The 20,901-nt window shown below is 36.1% G+C and overlaps 2 protein-coding genes across 5 annotated transcripts in view; both read right to left on the reverse strand.

Moving 5' to 3' along the window:
* LOC109043140 (uncharacterized) overlaps positions 1–2,093 on the reverse strand; it is a 13,643-nt gene extending 11,550 nt beyond the window's left edge. The window contains exons 1-3 of one of the 2 annotated variants that reach the window (XM_019060239.2): positions 1,821–2,093; positions 674–880; positions 32–167 (exon numbers count right to left, since the gene is read on the reverse strand). In XM_019060239.2, the coding sequence (XP_018915784.2) occupies positions 32–167; positions 674–829 (292 nt within the window). In that variant the 5' untranslated portion in view covers positions 830–880; positions 1,821–2,093. The other variant, XM_019060240.2, reaches the window with a different exon arrangement.
* A 1,642-nt stretch (positions 2,094–3,735) lies between these two features.
* flfl (serine/threonine-protein phosphatase 4 regulatory subunit 3 flfl) lies at positions 3,736–19,258 on the reverse strand. 3 transcript variants are annotated; one of them, XM_019060265.2, is made up of 16 exons: positions 19,158–19,258; positions 18,686–18,866; positions 16,242–16,404; positions 15,247–15,302; positions 14,446–14,544; positions 13,672–13,815; positions 12,929–13,133; positions 12,334–12,427; positions 11,138–11,318; positions 10,124–10,273; positions 8,579–9,137; positions 7,826–7,995; positions 7,412–7,563; positions 6,745–6,917; positions 5,434–5,585; positions 3,736–4,190 (listed from the first exon to the last, which is right to left on the reverse strand). In XM_019060265.2, exons 3-16 carry the CDS (start codon positions 16,381–16,383, stop codon positions 4,101–4,103), a joined length of 2,367 nt encoding a protein of 788 aa, XP_018915810.1. In that variant the 5' UTR covers positions 16,384–16,404; positions 18,686–18,866; positions 19,158–19,258; the 3' UTR covers positions 3,736–4,100. The 3 variants fall into 3 exon arrangements, with proteins under 3 accessions (XP_018915810.1, XP_018915811.1, XP_018915809.1); XM_019060266.2 differs by having other exon boundaries at positions 5,434–5,582; positions 18,686–19,255; XM_019060264.2 differs by having other exon boundaries at positions 18,686–19,255.
* Positions 19,259–20,901: the final 1,643 nt, after the last annotated feature.

The following is a 20,901-nucleotide window of genomic DNA, read 5'->3' on the forward strand; positions in this document are numbered from 1 at the left end:
AAAAATTAAATCAAATTTATTTGATACTTACTATTTCTGCTAACATCCAGTTCTCTCAGATTTACTAAGTATCCTATAGCAGCAGGTATGATGGCAAGATCATTGTTACTAATACTTAAGACTTGGAGGGACTGACAGTGAAACAGTGGCAGGGGTAGATCATAAATCTATTAAATAAAATAAAACACAGGCAGGACATGAGTATAAATGGATTTGTTTTATTTTCTTACAAGAGAGGTGACTCGAAAGTTTTTCTTAAAATTTTCTGTGAATTTTATCCACTCGTTTAAGACCACTTTTCCCTACTTAGCAGAGCAATTTTGCTGGCGATGGGAATCGCCATTTCTTCACATTGATTGTTTTTAAGTTTTTCGAAAGTGAAAATTCTTAAGATCTCACATGTAGGTACTGTTAGGTTGTATGCATATCCATGTTGAAATTCCCTTTAGAATAAGATTTAAGCTGCTAAAAACGCAACTAGTAAAGTCGCAAGGTGACCTCTTGACTTGCAGAGCAAGCCACAATCACTCGCGAAGCAAGTGATCATGGGTCCAGAGGGCGGACACCCTGGCTAGGTGCAGAGGTCAGCGAAGCAAGCTGAAGCAGCTAGTAAGTACTGAATAAAATCTTTCCATTAATTTCAAGTGAAAGTTTAGCAGTGACAAATACATACGTGATTTGAGTTCAACAACAGTGTTTCCAGAGTTCTTTCGTACAACAATACAGTTTGCGGAACATCTGCTAAATCGCAATTACTGAAATCCAAAGTGTGTACATCATTGTTCTCTGTTGGCACCTTGCAGCAATTGAAGCACTCGAGGAATTGCATTATACATTAGTACGATTGAGTGCTGCAGGTTTTCCTATCAGTGTTTGAAACCTGTAAAAAGGAGAGTTAACAGAGATACTGATTTAAAATGATGCTTTGATGTTGCAGAGCGAGCCAACATACCTACATTAAAATAATTTGACAAGCTGGGTGCCGGTGCCAAGTTCTCATTCGTGTTGTAGCATAGCGTATCTAAAGAACAAGATACCTCAGTACCTCGGAAGAGGTTAGAGTCTAGAGCTTGTTCAGCCTTGGGGACTAGCAAGATTTCTTGAAGGATTTTCATCCCTACTATACAGTTTTGTTCAATATGTGCCATAGCATCGTTCTCAACCTTCCAACATTTTGGCGAAGAATCTGCTGAGGGTCAAAAGATTCGAAATGCAAGATGCAGATGAATTTATTTCCTGCTGCGATGAAATTAGACAGAAAACCTCTCAGCAATTGGACGTATTTCTATCAAACGGAACTAAGCGCCATGGAAAAGCATTGTGAGTATAGGACGAAATGAGCCCGACGCCCGATTCCGCCGCCAATCCAAGCCCCCCTCTATCTTCCTCCTCCGATGGCGCTTAGTTCCGTTTGACAGAAATACGTCCAATTAAATGTAACTGACTTCAATTTACCACGGTTTCAGTAGGTACACATTCAATCAATCCCCGCTAATTGAAAGATGTTCAGACTTAATCGTCTTTCTTTGATGCCATAATAATAATGAATATTCATCTCAGTTTTGATGATGTTGTATCCATGGGTGCATTGTCAAATTAAGAATATTTCTAACTTCCATTCACTCAACTGAGGACCGAATACATATTCGCTCACCTTCTAACTTTAAGTTTAACCATTAGGGTAGGTAGATGAAGAGGCCGCAGAAAAATACTGGAACTTAATAAAAATTAGGATAGCTGCTAAAGTTCATTCGTGGTTTTCAGCTTCTTGAAAAACCACTTATTGAATCAAAAGAATATAATAAGGTGCATATGCATACCAGTCTGAAGAACATTAGTAGAACACAATCGCACAAACAACCGTTCACAAGCACCTCATGCTGGTCTAACTATGCAAAATTTATTGAATTTAAGGAGTAGCCTGATATAAAACTGATACTATTCGTTAACAGAGTGAAAAAATGCTCAAATTCATTTTAATTTGAGACTTAAAACAATGTGAGCTGCACAAATTCACCGACACAGGACGCAAAAATGTAAAAACAAAAAGCATGAAACCAACTGTAAACATCTGTCACCCCCACTCCTCACAAGAGTGGGTTAGTAATTGTTACATAGTTGTCAAGTTGAAGAGTAAGCCATTTCTGCTAAAAGCTGCACTAAAACCAGTGATGCAAAATTTCACGAAATTTTTTAATACTGTCAAAGGTTCCAAGAGGGTATGAATCACGTAAAGTAGTAAAAGGACGGAAAGGTCGGTTTTTGGGAAAGAATATATCAAGAGTTGGTCAATACGTGTTGCAGGTCGCTCACTTATTTAGCCCTGGTTTCTTAACTCCAGGCCTCTCAGCAGGGATGCAAAATTTAATGATACTTTAAAAATGAATTGTTTTGAAATTCTGCAATGAATTTAGTATGCCACGGGATAGTAACAGTAAAATCTCAAATTTGAAATTTTGGAAAAAAGGTCTTGAGTCAAATTTCGAAGTTCCTTATCAACTCATGAATATTGATGCGGGTTGCATACCCAGCCCCTGCCAAATTCTTTGTTTCATGAAACTGCAGCCCATGAAATTTTATTTTGCACCTCTGGGCCTCCCGGTCATAAAAATTTCACTCCAATAAATGTCCTCTTCAAGTCTCTGACTTCCTACTCTAAATACAAGTACTCACCCACACCAAAATTTGTGGTCAGGATTCTTAGTTTTCTATTGACGAATTTCTTGGGAATTTGACTTGAGTAACTTATTCCAGAAAGGCCATTCCATCTCCTCTTGGCTTCAGCCCCCTATCGAGTAAGATCCATCTTTTGGTTGGTACAGTGCCGCGTACGACGTTTTGAATTGTGCAGGCTTCTTGGGCAAAACCTTCAACTGCTTTTATCTTTTGAACGTATCATTGAATTCAGTTGAACTTTGTTTTCAGCTGAAAAATCTTAACAGGTCCTGTCTGTGCACACAACTTAAAGTTGAAAAATTTCCTTGCCGTGCCAATTCCTAAGGTGCAAAAATTTAAAAATTGCAATTTTTCATGGTACAAAATGATTTAAAAAAAAAAGTTTCTTTCAGTCTATGCTCAACTTCCTATGTGACCCACAAAAACAAATGTTGGAAAAATGTCTATATCATGAGTTGGGTGTACCATATTATTGTTGTCACAACCAAAAAGGGCAAATACTAGGGTGCTCCAAGAAGCAGAGGATGCCCCCAGGCATTTTCCGTAAGAAGACCAAAAATAAATTTCGAAAAGTTCGTCATGTCCTTTGCCTTTGGAGTCACAAAGTTTGCAGCAAAATTACATTCTCTTGAGGGGAGAGAAATCAAACTGTGCAGAAAATTGGATCATGTAGTGCAGTCTAACATGTTTCTGTTGTGAGGTATACTCAAACATAAATAAACAGGTTGTTCCTGAAAGAGAGCAAGTTCATTGTCGAGATGAGCCCCACAATGCTAGTATTCTTACATGGACTAAAGCTCTCATCTGGGCAATTAACTCGTTCCAACTTAAAATCAACTTGTTTATGTATGCTCGACTGAAAATTTTCTTCATATGCATTTCCTAACCACAAAAATTTAATGAGTGCATGTGAATCAACTGATTCTTCACTATGATAATCATAAAATAAAAATAAAAAAACTTGGTCGATGAAAACAGCATTTTTGTTCAGCACAATGAAATAATCATGGTAAAAATTACTAAAATATAGGCAAGAAAAGAAAGTGAAGAGCAAATCAATTTTCTTTAAAAAACGTATATTAATAGCGATTAAAATAGTGTACCTTACAAATGACACCCTTTTATAAAACACAACATACGAGTGAGCATTAAAAATAGAGCAACATTTGTTACGATAATATTTCTTAGTAATTTACAAAATTCGCGATTCTTCTCATTTTAGGGATTGACGGTTGCAAGCCTTCTTTCAGATGATCAATTGTAAAACATAAACTACGTACACATAATTAAAAGTAAACAAAAACTTTTTACAATAAAATAGTATTCACGAATTGTTCATTCACATGAAACACTCCTAACAAAAACTCATTCTACCATTCATCAACTTATTTCGATCATTAAAAGGTGGCACAGTTCAATTAAGTCTATGAAAATCGAGGTCTTTTGTGGGGTGATAGTAGCTGACCCACTTCTTCTTCCTCTTCATCTGAGTCACCCTCGTAGTCCACTAGGGCCTGGAAAAATAAACACAAAAGTTTAGACATATTCCTCAATTTCCCCTCAATGAGCAAAGGGTTAGCTTCATTTTTATATTTTACTGCCATTACTCGTATCAGAGAATAATTGAATCGACATAAGCGAAAACGTCCGTTGTCCAATACAGGGTTTCATAATAGCGGTGGGTTTCTTTTGTCCCTTGACACAGATGAATAGGATCGATCTATTTTGTAAACGTTTAATTACACTTGGGGTATTATTTATAAAATTGTTCTACATTTCTAATGTTTTGTTTCTAACCCAACCTAACCATCTTGTGTCGTTAAGTTAAAACAAAATTGTCGGCTCAAATTCTGAAATACTGTCTTAGACCTCGGACGTTTTCGCATACGTCGATTCAATTATTAACCCATTTAAGGTGAGCACGCAGGCTCAAATCTCACAAGTGACTTTGAGGCTTTGGACCACTAAGGTTATTTGGTTACGGAAAAATAAAACTAGATGGTCATTCCATGCCAACTGGTGTCACTTTGAAAAAGTGACCCCCTCAGAATTTGATGAAATGTGGCATACTTAGTGTACATGCATAGCTCAGTGAAAAACCAAAATTTCAAGTTGATTTGAGCACCTGTTGGGCTTTTATGAGACACTGAAAGTTCGCGTAAGCTGGGCTCTTTTGAGGGATGTCAGTGTCTCATAAAAGCCCAATGGGTGGTCAAATCAACTAAAAATTTTGGATTTTTCCTAAGCTATGCATGTACACTGAGTGCGCCAAATTTCATCAAATTCTGAGAAGGTCACTTTTTCAAGGTGACACCAGTTGGCATGGAATGACCCTTGAAGAAAATTCTGCAATGAAAAACCAATTAGAGAAAGGAGGAAAAACGATCAAGAATTAGTTTGTTCAGAGCAAGAGATTTTGAGGGATTGAGTGTCAGTGAGTAGGGATCCCAGAAGAGCGACTAAGGAGTGCAGACTGCTTGATTCCTTTCCTTGATAATTATTTGCCGACCGCTAATGCACTATACACTGCCTTCACTGCTTCCTTTTCTGTTCTTTCCAACTTCCCCTCTGCCAGTCCTATTATCATAATCATCTTGTTCCTCAGCCATTTATCAGCAGCCAGCTTGAAAATTCAATTGATAGATTAATTCCATCTAAAGACTTTAAATTTCTAAACTGGGATCTAAAAGGTTCACAAAGAGACAGATGTAATGATATCACTAGAAACTAAGGAGAGGATTGAAAAATACAGCTTACCTTATTGAAAAGAGCAGCGCACTTATTGTCTGTTGAAGTTGGGCTCAGGGGACCAGATGAGGACAAATTGTTGTTCATCAGCGATGCTTTAGCACCAACCGCTTTGCCACCGCTGCAACCTTCGTTTTTCCTGTCTCCGACTGGTTTACCTACTAGGAAAAAGTTAAATAGTGAGAGCACATAAAATATACTTGATAAGGATAACTAGGAGATAATTTAATAATTTTTAGGGATAATATTGCGACGAAAGTCAGAGTATATGAAGGCGCCACCTTTTGCACTTTTCCTTGACATAACATGAATAATGATCCTTACGAGTCATTGAGAATTAAATTATTCAATCATTTGGGGAAAAAAAGGAAAAAAAGATACATGACTATTCTTGCATATTAACGGATGAAAATTTGGAAAATAGATCAGTGCCACAAAGCTCTTTATTTATTTTTTCACAGAGTTTAAGATTATGATATTGGGTTTCATATTTAATGTACCAGTGACTCCAGCAAATCTAAACAAAGCTGGAGGTGGAAAAAAGAGAGCAAAAAAAAAAAAGAGGATAAAATAAATAAATGAAGTAAAAAAATTATGTTAATTTTTTCCCCTCCTTGTTTGCACACACTCAAAACAGGGGACATTATACTGATGGAAGTTGATTGTGTTGTTCAGCTAATAATGATGAAACAAAAAATAGAAGGGTTTTAAATGTCGGAGAAACATTTTAATCAATGGTAGTTACTGATAGTTACTGGTAAGAACGAGCCCCTGGATGCACTGATAGGCTCAAAAACTATGTAAAAGCCAAGAAATGTTGGGTTTCACATTACTCTCTCAGACAGAGAACCTTTCTTTTTGGATTTTAACTTGTTCACTGCAGACAGATTTTTGCGTAATTGTTCCTGACGGACGAGAAAATCAAGGGAACAAAAAACAACAAAAAATAAATGTCTTCAATCGAAATTACTGCCTCTTGCTGCAATTGCTAGTTATCCACAAAAATAGTGGAAAACAACTAGTTCTGTGGCAGATCCGTAGAAACCACCTCTCCGATAGCCAGGCAGTGAGCGTGTTAAATAATTAGTGAGATGGGCAGGCCATCTACAAGGAAAGATGCAATTAAATTTAGGTTCCTAAAAACATAAGAGAAATTAGAGTTTAGAATTGCAATCTATTACAAAACTTTTTTCCCTCTCTAATTTATAAAAATTACTCTAATGTGCTTAGAGCGGCCACTTCTTTGAATCAAAACTTCCAGCATCAATGCTGCTCTCTTCTGAAAAGCTAAGCAGGTAAAAGTAGGAGATCGATACCAACCTAATGAATCCAACTCTGAACTAATTTTTTTCGCTATGATATTGCTGGCAATGCTAGCGTTGGCTGGAACCACAGCTTCTCCTTCTTCGAATTCATCTTCTTCGTTAAACCACATTTCCTCCTCTTCTTCCAGCTGCCTTTGATCACGTCTAAATCTACTATTTCTGAGCACACTAAAAACAAAAGATCATTAGAACAAATTTAATATTAACCATAAAGAAACTTAATCCCTGAAACAAAGAATACCATCACCCTTAATCACTGTTATAAAAGTTCATCAAATTTATCAGCTTACTATCATTCCAGTTATGGATGCATTTATTGCGTCTGACCTTTGTCACATCATGTCAAAGAATTTAACTGAACTTTCTTTCTTTTAAGGCAAGAGAAAACCACAAGGAATTGTAAATATATCTTATAATAAATGAGAAGCTTCCTGATGAACAAGCGTAGATAAGTTTCCGCAAGAGCATTCGGTTCACTCTTGGGTCAAGTTTCACAGGACTGCCAACTGACAAAAAGATATACTCGCCAGATATCACCGACTAAACTCTACAAGAACGAAAGAACTAAACCGATCACCTCTTTCACAATGTTCTTAAAATCAAAACGCTTCATGAGAAACTCTCTAACGGACGATAAGAACAAGATAATTTAAGTGATATACCTGTCTATAGAGGTTTTATCTCGGTCCCTCAGTTTGTCCTGATTTTGATTGTACTTCAATTTCAACGCTTTGAACGTTTGTACATAATCAACTTCATCCAAGACTTTTCCATAATTTTCTACAACATGGGAACAGAGGGATTTGATGTCCTCCTAAAAACAAAACAAAAAATCAGGTTTTACATAAAAACATACAGAGAAAACATGTACACTAATAAAATTATTCAATCTTAGATCTCATCATTTTTAACCAGCAAGATCAACATGCTTGCCTACCTGTTTAAAGATTCTCATCTCACTAATCAAAGATACTGAATTCAGAGTAATGATTTAAAATATTCAGAACAAGGGACATAATCCTCAAAGAGAAGTAAAAAAAAATGTCTTGTAATGAATTCTAAAAGATAAAATTTACCAATTTTAGAAACTCGAACATCTCCAGAACAGCTGAGTCCAGCAAGTTGTACCTTCCATTGTTCCTGATGAAAGCATCAATCACTGGCGCAAATAAATTGCCTTTAACTATGTATCGATTGTAAAATTCATCTTTTAAAGCTATAATTTTTCTCATAAACCTTAAAGCGCCTGAAACACAAGAAAAAAACAATATGATATTTGTACTGAAAGAACATTTATGTTAAAGCCTGCAAATACTTAAAATTTGCAAAACTGGACTTAAAAATAAACAAAAGGAACTATGAAAAAGTTTATGTTTTACAGGTTTACCCTATTTTTTTTTCAATTTTAAGTGAACTGTTCTACTGGTTGCTATCATCGAAAAAAGTTGGGGAAAAACAGTAAGCTTATTTCACCTAAAAATTCTAAATGATATGATAAAAAATAAAAAAATAAATAATAATAATAAAATGAAAGACTCAACCGACCCATTATTTGATTCCAGGTCAATGTTTTTTTTTAAAGATTTGTGGCTATAAATTTTACTGCGCATAATTTTCTATTGTGATCTTGAAGCTTATTTAGGTTTGTTGCGTCACAAGGACTGCAAGAAAAATCTGTAAAATGTGGTATCAAGTAGGTATTAGAATTTTTCAATGGGTCCGATAGCAAGGTATGGCCAACAAAAGTTTAACACGTGTTCAGTATCTTGCATTAGACCCAATTTGATCTAAGATAAGAAAAAACTACGGCAGGAAAATTGAATACTTACATAAAACTAGGAACGTGTGCGATGACTTCATGAGAACAAGTATTCTCCTAAGAAGATCTTTGGTGAGGATACAATTTTTTATATGGTAAGAGTGATGTTCTACACAGAAAGAAAGGAGTTCAAGGATGATTCCGAGTAACTGAACAGTTTGACAATCATCCTTAGCAGGTTCATTGCTTACAGTGTTTGCGAGCAGGGGTGCTATTAAGACGTGTATACTATGCTTGTAAAAATTAGTGAGGAAGTCTGTCTTCTCGGACTTATTACTCGATGCAAGCATGTTTTCTGGATCGATCAAAATCTTCAGGATTCCCATTAGCTGAACAGCTCGTCCTAGCTCTGGGTCTGTATCGGTTATCATTTGATCTATTATAACGTTGATTAGAAGTAGTTCCTCTTCATCACTTGTTGATGCTTGCTGCAAAGTATACTCTCTTACAACAGATGGAGAAAATTCAACTATATACGTGAGTATGTCGATTGAAGCAGTCTTTGTAGGTAAGTCATCAGACGGCAAAGTAAGTTCTAATGCTGACAGGATACCTAAAGATGAGAGTGTCTGAAAATGGAGACAAAGAAATCGAATGGAATTATAGGTACAATGTTAGCCACTTAGTGGCTTCTAAACTTTAAGAGAATTTCAAGGATTGGGTGTAAAATGGACAACAATATCACAACAAAATCTTACAGAGACAGATTTAACATTTTTTTAGATTGCTATTTACATTTTAAATGCTATGGGGCACATTTCTGGGGAAAATTTTGTAAAATCTTATGGATGGATGTCTGACAGAATCACTTCTGCCGTATTCCATCTTGAGCTGCACCCAAATTGAGTTAAGCAAAAAAATTACGTCTACATTACAGTGTTTCAAAACCTCATGTCTTGTTTTGATTTTCTGGAAGGAAACCAACCAACATCTCCACTCGAAGGTTTTTGCAGTTTTTCTTGCCCATATGGAGGTTATCTCTAAGAAATTTCAAACAAAAATAACAGTTGGTTTCCTTCAAGCAAATTGAATTAGGAAATTAGATTTTGAAACGCTGCAGAGTAGATGTGACAGTTTTGCTTCCCTCTATCCATATAAGTTATAAGACGGGAGAAAAGTTGAAGCACCAAAAAACATGTTCTCTTAGCATGATTACATACCGAGCATGATACACATATTTAAAGTTTGATACACTAGGTGTCATAATAAAATTTAGAGGTAAAACCAGTTAAATGCCCATTATGATTCCAATATACTTAGTTTTTTGGAGGAGTAGGAAGTTTAAATTTGTAAACACAAAAAACTGTTACTTCTCATTTATGAGTTACCATTAGAATTTGCAATGCGTCATTAAACTATAAAATTTGAGCATGTAATAAAATTTAAAAAAAGAAGCTTGTATGCTTGTCATGCTTGTGCTAAGTTGTGCATAATACTCTCTGTATCTAACCCTGTCTGGTGCTCAATTGAAGATAAATGGTTATTCTCTCTAGTGAATCCTCGTAAAAAGAACTCGAAATAAATTTTTAAAGAAACTTTGCTGACATGTAGTTACCTTATAGAAGCTTTCTTTTCCTTGAGGCTGCAGGCTATGAGCAAAATTACAGTATTCCTTTAGAAATAAAACTAAGTCCCTTCGTTTTGCATCCGGGGTATTTTCATCTGTTAATAGCCCCAGTAGATCAGGAAGGAATTTTTCATCTTCCTGTGAAATAAAGACGATCAAAATATTATTGATAATTGTTACATAGTATTCAAAGCAAAAATGTGCCAGCTAATGAGGATGATTAAAAATCAACGACTTTTATTTCAAACTTCATAAAAATGGCCTCTTACATTTTCATTCAAAGCAGGACAGCTGTAAGTGCTATCTTCTGCATGCTCTTGTGGTTGCGTTTCGGACAATTTTTCCCCCGCAAATTTTAAGGTTGGAAATAGGCAGAGAGAGGCGCTACATATTTTACTCAATGAGTCATTTTACTTCGGGGGAGTTGTACCCCTTATTGCAGCTCTGTGTGAGGCTAAGTCAATTTATGCAGAATTACTGCTTTCTCGTAGGTCTCGTTTTGATACAAAGAGTACACATTTTGCTGTTCTAGTTAAATCTGCAAGTTCATCTTGATTAGATTACACTAATTTTGAGAGAAACTCGATTTCTACAAAAATTTGACGGTTACTGCTCTTTAGATAACACAGCAGTAGACCATGAGATAACTCTACAGGGTTTCCATAATTTCTTCATTTTCTAATTCTCTGATTACCCCGGACCTTCAAACAAAACTTCCACTTAGATTAATTTTCCTTTTAACTTTGCTGACTTCTGATAAATGCTGCTCACTAAATTCTTAGACTTCTCCTCTGCAGTCCCTGACGTATCCAAGTTGCTAAAAGTTCCTTGACTTTTCACGTTTCCCGGCCACCAGAAATCTCACTGTAATAAACTTTTGCATTAAAGTTGGTGTAGGGGATATTTTGATGATGGTGACCAAAGTAAAATAAAAGCTGATAGGAACCAATTAATAGAAAATGAGAGAGAGTATAGTGCTGAGATCAGTGACAGAAGACTAACCTGTATTAGAGTAACTATTTCTACTTTGTTGAAAAATATAAAACTGGAAAGTGCAGATAGCATGTTGTCTTCAAAGACAGTAGGTGTAGGTAGCACTACATCTTGAATATATTGCACCCTGTAAGTTTGGTGGATTTTAGCCAGAAGTTCTGGATTTGAGATCGGAATCACTTCTTTGAACCTAGAAAGCAATAATTAAAAACAATTAGGAATTCATTCCGAAGTTTGACACTTGCGATTCATCGCAAAAAAAATGGACCTTATCAGATAAGCGCTTATGATGCGTGAGTTGATCCTAAGATTTTATCTCATCATCAATAGATTTATTTAGGTTGGCAACAATGGGTCCTATCTTTTTTGTTGCCAGCATAACATATACGGATGACCAAAGTGCAAAACCCTGTATCTCAGTTGAGATGTTTCAAAATTTCCATTCCCGTTTTATTATTTCTAAGAGAAACAGCCAACTTCATAGTTGGAAATTTATATAAAACATACTGCTAGGAGAGAGGGAAAATCGAGTGACTTTCCAAGAAAATATCGAAAAAAATGGTGGAGAAGTAAAAGGGTTAGACGTAAAGGACTAAAAACTTCAACATTTAACATGTTAACATTTTCAAATTCAAAAATAGTATGATAATTCATAATAATAATAATTAAGATGAATATTAATAAATAAGTCAATAAACTGAACCCATCTTAACACCTAGTATACTTTAAAAAAATATGGTTACTTCTCATTGGAAAACAATTAATTAATTTCCTCCCTGCACAAATTAGGTTAGGCACAATTAGAAATTCTAATGGATGACACCAAAAAAGGTCTACTGTATGGGACGCCGTTCAGTGAACAGGGATCTAAAACTGAATGCAACAAGGTACAGGCGTCCTGCTCCAACCCACCTGCTTGTACATAGCAAGAGGAGGGTAAGAGAAACCTGGAGAAAAAGGTTGAGGGCTTTAAACCAGTTGAAAAACAGACCAATAGAAAGTATTTATTCTTATTTCAATCGATGCTTCAAGAAAAAATAATTCTGATTGTATTACTTCATCAGGTAATGTAAAAAATATAATTTCCATTACAAAGCTTCTTCTTACTTTCAAAACATTTTTGATGAAAGCTTTCTGAAAATTCTACAACAAACCCCGGACGCTTCAAAACTTTTAAAATTAGATATGAGTAAAAGTGAACTTACTTAGACATTGTCCTAAGATACTGCCTGTGTTTTCTTGGCGCAGTTGTTGATGGGTCATACTCCAAACATCCTACGATATCAAATATTAAATCATCTGGAAGAAAAAACACAGAAAAATCAGAATAAGTATGTTTTGTTGGTGCGAAGTAATATGAATTTTTTTTAGCTTTTTAACACTTGTTTACGTATTCAACACATATAATTATAGGGTGTCTCAGTATAAATTAATACTTGGGTACTTTAATTCTTAATTCCTGATCACTCATGTATCACTTGGCACGTCAAAAAGCTCAATGAAATGCGCAAAATGGTTGAAATACTGAGTTGACTGGTCATTCACACTTTGACGCACTTCTACCCTCTGACATAATCATATCTTTACATCATTGTGCGCTTCAGAAATGGATAAAAAAGATTCATAATTTATTTAGTGAGAAGAAGTAGCTAAACTACTAGAAAAACATTTACTACCATCTAAGATTTGGTAGATAGAAAATATCTACAGTAATTCGTCATTTATAGAAAAATTAAAATTGTACCAAATTTTTAGATAAAACACGACAGAAGGGTACTTTAAAACTGAAGTTGAACTTACCAGCAAACATCACTTCAAATAGTGCATTTTTATTGAGGAGAAAAATTGTTTTCATTATGTCATACAAGTGGTGCAGCCCATCCATGTTGGAAAGATCTTCACACATATGGAAAACATCCATCAACTTACTAATATAACATTCATTTTCTATCGCTTCTGCTAATTTTTCTTTCCTTGTTGAGGATGATATATTTGAACTAATCAACTGTAAATTGAAAAATTGTTAAAAAGAATTAGTGACTTGTTAAGAAGACAACCACAAAATTTGCAAAGAATGAGGGTGGAAAAGAGGAGATGATTGACAAAAACTTATTAGAGAATCGTTAGAGTCATGAAGGAGCATTTTCATGTCTTGAAGTATGAGCAAATCACAAAAACTACAAAAAGCTATTCAATTTTTCTCTAGAAGTTCTCAAACTCCACAAGGAGCATAGACCAAGCAAAAGAAAATTTAAATTTTTAAACTGCTAATGCAATCAAGCCAAAAGCAAGAGACTTTCTAAACTATAGATACCTCTACTAATACGTTTTGAATAAATCTATCTAACAGGTTGCACAAATTACCATTGACTTCATCTTTTTCTCATCAAGCCTCAGCTTTTGATACAGTTATAATATTTAGTCGAAAGTTGAGCTTTTAATTATTGCTAAAATTTTAATCCATCTTTTTTATGTAGACGGATGATCAATAAAAAGAAATATGCAACCCTTGATTCTTAATATTGAATCAACAATTAGCTTACTCTTTTGATTTCCTCTAGACGTCCAAGTTCAACAGGAGGTAGTTCGATAGGAGGACCTGAGTCCGGCATTTCATCATATCTCTCATCTTCAGATTCTTCAACAACTTCTTGTGTAATATCAACAGACGGGTCTTTTCCTTGAACCTGCAGAAATCAAAATAAACATTGAGGAGAGAAAAATTCTCTTAGAGGTGATAAATTCAGGACAACTAAGTACATACTACGAAGTGAACATATGTAACATAAATGGTGAACATATTTTGACCATGAAATTCTAATCTTTAAAGTCCCTCTTATTTTTTTCATATCTCTACGGCAAATTATTTTCCTGTAAAATATGGACACACAGTTTGGTGAATTGAACTTTTGAAAAATAAACAGAACAAGAAAATTTCAATACATCCAGATTTATTCACTTTTGTGATATTCACTTATAGATACCCGATGACTTTCAGCTAATTTATGAGGATTGCATTCTTTATTTGATTTGATACTGCATCGTGGTGGTGGTGGGGGGGGGGGGGGCGAAAATGTTGAGCCTTCTGATTATTTAACAGCTTTTCTCACCTGTTTTCCTTTTCTATCCTAAACAACTTATCCTAATTCTGTGGATATTACGTGATATATACTCTCATGCACTGTTATAGGTGCTATTTAATCTAATAGCGGCAAGTTATGGTAATCAATTACTTAAAATGGAAACTAAACCATGATGTCACATAATGTTGCGTCACACATGGTGCGCATTGACCAAATTCTAATACACTAGTTTACCTGGCATATTTTCTCCCAAATCTCATCACAACCTGCTTTTTCCTGGAAGCTTAGTGCCAAATCAAAATTATCTCCTTCAGCCCACACTATCAGGGTATCCTGAAACAAACATTAAGTTTAGCAAATTTGTTACATAAACTCCTTAAAAAGTTGTGGAAAATTGAATAAAAGTCCACAAACAAAAATGGAAACAAGATGTTAGAACAGTGTACCATCTACACTGTATAATGCAATACAGAGGAAGGGGAGAGTTGAGTCCAGGCAGATGTATTGGGATGCTGCACTGGGGTGACGCTGAGAGATCTAATATCAGTTCGAGTCTTTTTGGACCTCACTGGCAGATCACACGCACAATCAAGCAGTCAACAATAGTAATCGAGCATAAATATTTTTGACAAATTTGATTGTAGGTAAGAAATTTACTTACATTTGATTACAACTAATAGCAACAAAGGACCTTTGAAGGTTAAGAATGAGTTAGTAGCAAGGTTGCAGAGAGTCTTAGAACTCACTACTGATTGCTTAAGAATATTTGTTCTTCTTGAAATCATTGAAAGATGATGCTCGAGTTAGACATTTTTACCAGCAGTAACTAGAATTTTCTTTTTCTTTCCTCTTAAAAAGACCTTAAAGGTCAGTTACATGGCTGATCTAGGTAGAAAAAACTTTTTATGCGTCTTCAAAAAGCTGCATACGATGAAATTTGAGGTAATATTTGGGACAACATTAACTTCAGAGGATTAAGACAGATATAAATTATACTTTTAAGGCTGAAGAGACAAAAATTTGTAGACTACTCACTTGTTGCTTCTGATACAAAGTGTCTGGTAAAATTTTTGATTCTAGCAGTAAAGAACCTGTGAAAAAAGAAAAAAAAAACATTGAAAGGACATAAATAAGAAAGTATTCCAAAAGAAAGACAATGAAAATACAATGATATCGGAGATAGCGAGTTATACCTTAAAAAGTTTAATCAAATTTTTCTCAATTCCAGTACCTGTTTGTGCCTTTCAGTTTCTTTCTTCATCTATATTAATAATTATTCTTTTCTTTTCTTTTTTGTGTGATCAATTTGATAAAGTTACTTACCTATTTGTGCTGTTCGGCTTCTTCGTTCATCTTAATTATTATTATTTTTTTTTGTGATCAATTTGACAAAGTTAACTATCTTTAGTATCTACTGCAGGAGAAAAATAGCTTTTGGTACATTATGATTTCACTTCCGACTATTTTTTGATCTAGCATTGTCTTGCACCTTAATACTTAAGTTTCCTGCACACTGTTTTTGGTGACTTTTCATGATGAGTCAAAAATTCCCTGCCCTTAAGGAATCTGTTCTCTTTTTAAACTCTATGAAATTTACCCGGAAAACTGAATTTCGTAACTATTACAGGTGTCTGAATTTAGGTTTCCTTCTATTACCTGAATTTTTAATCAACCACTTGATTACCTTCATCATGGGTTCTAGGGAAGATGTTTTTCTCATTTGAAATTAATGAAGAGATTTTCTGAACATTAGATACAAGTGAGCTTCTTTGTTAATTGCATTGTTCCCCCTAGTCAGGGGGCTCTAAGTTTTTAGCTGAAAATCTACTTTATTCTCATCAGAATGAGACAAAAAAGAAACTGTATTACTGCTTTGCGACTAAGATGAAAGATGAAGTGGTTGAAGGGGAAGGGCATCTATACTTGAGATAAGTGGGTGGTGAAGAAAAATGATAAAAAAGCATGTCTTTCCGATTGAGTTTCAGATTAAATACAAAAAAAATCTTGATGAGAGACACACATATACTAACCATCTGCCTCCGCTCGCACCAAAAGGGAAATCCCTTTCAGGCGGTCAACATAAGTAGACGAAACATGGCCTGTTCCTCGATCATCCCACTGTCTATCAACATTTAAAGCGTAGAGTTTAACTCTCCTTCGAGTGTCTGTCATCTTTCAGTTTGTCAGCCAACTCTGAAAATAACAAAGACATAATTATAGATTGAAGCAGAAAAAACTAAGGAGATAGGAGTCTTTTAATGCTTACGGTCGTCAAAAAATCCACATTTTGACTGACTAAATTTAGATTCCAATTTCTAATCCAACACAATGCTCAGCTCATAATGGGTTTAAAAATTGTCTGCTGGGTCTCGAAACAGAATGCAGGACCTCATCTTTTCAATAGTGAATCTGATTGGTTGTGAGGCAGTCTCGAATGCACTCATTCAAAATATGTCATTATTTAAGCCTTTAGGGCTTTTTTTTATCGCGGATCAGGGTGGATCGGAGTGGAACGCACTGGATCAGAATCCTGAGCGATCCGGACCGATTCAAGTGTTCCAAGTGATAAAAAAATCCAAACTTGGAATTTGGTTCGATTTGTTATTGTTTTGATTTTTTGGGGACGGCAACTTCCTCGCATTAGGTTAGGATCACAGTGGATCGCGAGCTCGCCCCACCTCGGAAGAGCGATCCAGCGTTCCACCCTGATCCACCTGGAACGCTTGGATCACGCTGAGGAACGGAATAAAAAAATACCGATGTTCATCGCGATCCACCGCGTTCCACTGCGATCCGCATAAAAAAAAAGCCCTATAGAGTGTACTGCAATTCTTATCTGAACACAGTACACTGAATATTTGACAATCTTTTTCTACTACACTAATAGGTAGATAAATATGATAAGATAGGATAAGATGATACTTTATTTCTTCCCATGGGGAATTTACAAAGGGGAACTACTACATAAATAAAGATTGATGACAAAAGATCATCTGAGATCACCAGTGACTGCATACTACATACCTAGGTCTGGTCAAAAATACGAACACAATCAGTACAAATGACAAAATTTTAAATGTCATTGCAAAATTTGATACATGAATATACTTTAACTGTTTTTTGGATTGGTAGAGAACATCATGGATTGACCTAGCCTTAAATACTTAGTGTTTTGTGAAAAAACACATGGTTGGATGAATGACTGATTAAGTTAGTGTATAAAATTCGGCTCAGATACTGAGTTACTTATAATTTATTCACAAAAATAGACAGTCAATAAAATTAAAGAATTTTCAAAAAGACACTGATAATCACTTGTAGGTTTGCAAGTATGAATGGTACTAAAGGCGTGTTTATGAGTCAAAAATATTTTATGTTGTACTGTTTCTCATTTAGTGCAGAGGCCGTTTGCACTCTTTGACTACCTAAAGCCAATTTCTTCGTTTTCTTGTACTTCGGTGCATAATTCAATAAATACTTGCTTTTCGCATAGAGCTCGCGCATCACATGTTGAGACAAACGTCAAAGTATTGTTTATGTCACCATTCACCGGTGGTGCCACACCTGACTACATGTATTCAGCTGTTGAGTGGTACGAATTCAGAGCTAATCAGAGATTGATGTTTGTCTCAACATCCAATGCACAAGCTCTACCTGCAGTTGGTTTCAATAACTGGATACCTCCCTTGAGTATAGTAAAAAGAGATTTTCGTCATTAGATTAAGCTATTTCAGAGAGACAGCATTCCATTTCTTGTTTTAACAAAATATAAAAAAATAAATAAGCAAAATAAAAGTACACTTGCTTTGTGTAAGCGCGACAAGAGGGAGAAAACAGGTTCTAAAGGTTAAATTCAGCTTTGAGAAAATCTTTGTTCCCATTTAACCTAAAAGGCTATCAATGCAGTATAACATTACTTCGGCCCTCTTATGTGCAGCCTTTCCAAATTGATGAATAGAAGCAATTATTAATATAAAACTGAGTAATTTATGGATGAGGAGGCAAGATGCCATGTTCCAGGCATTGGAGAAGATACTGTGATGAGGTTTTGACTTTTGAGAAGACTATGGAGATGATAATCAAGAATTGGAAAGTTACAGATAAATGCAGCAGAAAATACCCAAATAGATTTCAATGGGTGATAAATCAAAGATAAGAAAATGTATGTTCTTCAATACTGCTGAAAGCAATTAGGATCAAAAATGGATTCCAAGGACTATTAGGTCCTATGCAATGTGACCAAGTCTAGAGCTTTGATTGACAATGATGTAAGGAGAAGATTCCCAAAAATAAATAAATCTAATGGAGGGATCAAGGAAAGTTGAGAAAAACTGTTCATAATTAGCAGTGAGAGGGTTTGTGAGTAAATACAACTTACTCCCATTTTCATCCATGCATCTCACTCACACACCCACAAACAAGACACACATTCAAAATTGTTCAGCACATTATCAAGTCTACAAAAAATACTTACCACGTCAAACACACAAAATTAAACAGCCACACCGTGCCGAAGACAATCCATCATAAATGAAACATAACTAGACAGGAAAATCAACGATTTATGAACTTAAATGTTCGTCATATTAACACTTGAGGCAGCGTATATACACAGAAAACGTTGATAACCTTAGCGGACGACTCTTGTCTGCATCCTAGTGATTGGGAAAATGGTAGAAAGAAAAACGGCTTGTGAAAACTAGGAACCAACGCATAAAAGATATGTAACGAAAGAAAATTCGGCTGAATATAAAACGAACAGAACTTCCAGATCAACAAAAATGAAAGAATTAAATCAGAGATGCTCCACTGGTCTGCATTGGTGCTAGTCGACTTCAACGAAAGAGTGTTAGAAGTTCAAACATTCTCTGAGCCCGAAAGTGAAAAATAACTGAATGGCGAGCTAAAACACTTGAACCGATCCGATTGAGAGTAAATTAACTTACAAATTAAAACTACGATAGGGAAAGTTACGCGATGAACGTATTCACGGACCTAAACAACAGCCGCCATTTTCGTACACGGGAGTCGGGAGAACGTCATTTTGGGTTCAAGGCTCCCACCATGCACCGCGCGGCTGGCGCGGCTTATCGAAAAACCGCGAATGTGCCGCTATCTAGGACAAGACGGGGGAGATAGTAGGACAATACCATACGCAAGACGCGTCCATTTCGCATTCATTTTACGCTCCGATTTATTGGATCATTATATTCTGGTTACTATCAAAATGGCAACAGAATCCAAACTTTCCAAATGCTCATGATCACCCTCGCACTTTTTGACCCGATCCTTAAGTTGGGGGATCAATATTTTCACTTTTTTCCTTCCTTGACATTGTCTCTAAGGACATTAATTTTACCTCAGTATGCTAAAAAAATTTATTTGAAGCAATGTGCGTAGCATAATCCCCCCTGCTTGCAATAGCTGCAAAAGTCCTAAAGACATAAATCGACAAAGACACCGGTGATTGATTTCGTCACACTAAATTCTAAAGGGGGTCTCACGGGGAAAGGGGGTGGGGGTGGAAGAGCGAACACCGCGCGTCAAAACGCAAAAATTGATGCTCTGCAATTCGTTAAAAATTTTCGAGATTTGATAAAAAAAAACACCGGTGAAACGAGTTAATTTTTCCGCATCAGAAGGAAGGCGTACCACCCAGGGGGGGGGGGGGGCGGCGGCGGCCACATAGGGGGGGGGGGGGGGTTGCCGGGACTCCAGCCCCGGGGCCCGGTAGGGCCTCCTAGAATCACAAAAGTTTCCCTTTGTATTACCAATCTGCCGGCAAAAGTAAAATAATTTTGTTGATTGAGATTTTGCTTGAGGCCCAGGCCTGCCACAAGGGAGGGGGAGATACTGAGTCCCTGGTACCGGGGCCCGGGCCCCGGAGGGAGCCGTGTTACCAGGGGGCCCAGAAGTTTCTGAGCCTATTCAGGCACCGGGAATTTTTGCGGATTTTCGCAGTTCTCGTAGTCGTTTTCCGCGAAAAATTTTGCGTCTCCTTTTCCAGGCGATTTTTTTGTCATCTACGACCACGGCTGCGCTGGTATTCAAGAATACGCGTTTTTTTTTTTTTTTTTTTTTTTTGTAATTTGACCCACATGGCTCTATCCGCAATATATATTCTTGCTGCATTGCAGCGTTCTCAACTTCCGCCGTATGTAATAGTCTCTTATCTCCGACAAATTTTGTTTGTCTCCTTGATCGTTATCATTAAATACCACTGTTTACCCTACTTTTCTCTCATCTCCTCACTCACAAACTCAGTAATGCCTTACTTTTTTATCTCTTCTTTTCTGTAAATATAGCCCTGTTTACTTTTTCTTCAGTCTTCTTCGGAACTCGTAGCCCTCTCTCTGTCCTTCTCATTTTTTTTTTCATATAAATTTTTAATAATAATAGGGAGGCTCTCTCGCGCATAAGCATCGTTAAACCTGAAGGTGGGGGGGGGGGGGGGGGGGGGGATCCGCTATTTCATAGACCCTGTTAATAAAATTAGTTCCTAGGGGGCCTTTCGATGAGAACTTCTAGTGTCTAAGTATCTGCCACTCGGGTGCACACCCAAGAGCCCAATAGTTGAAGAGTGGTTAGAGGAGTCGATGTCTCTTCAATTTTAATAGTGCTCATCTCTGGTGAAAGTTCTAAACCACGTGTTTAAAATAGCAACGTTAAAATATGTCACGTTTCATTACA

The sequence above is a fragment of the Bemisia tabaci genome, chromosome 1 (assembly GCF_918797505.1).
Source record: "Bemisia tabaci chromosome 1, PGI_BMITA_v3".
In the NCBI taxonomy this organism is placed as follows: Eukaryota; Metazoa; Arthropoda; class Insecta; order Hemiptera; family Aleyrodidae; genus Bemisia; species Bemisia tabaci.

Coding starts and splice junctions, on each gene's coding strand:
- flfl (XM_019060265.2), bottom strand. CDS start 16,383: ATGACAGACACTCGAAGGAGAGTTAAACTCTACGCTTTAAATGTTGAT. Junction 10,274..11,137: donor AAATAGTTACTCTAATACAG/GTTAGTCTTCTG, acceptor TTTATTTCACAG/GAAGATGAAAAATTCCTTCC. Junction 7,564..7,825: donor TGTTCGAGTTTCTAAAATTG/GTAAATTTTATC, acceptor TTTTGTTTTTAG/GAGGACATCAAATCCCTCTG.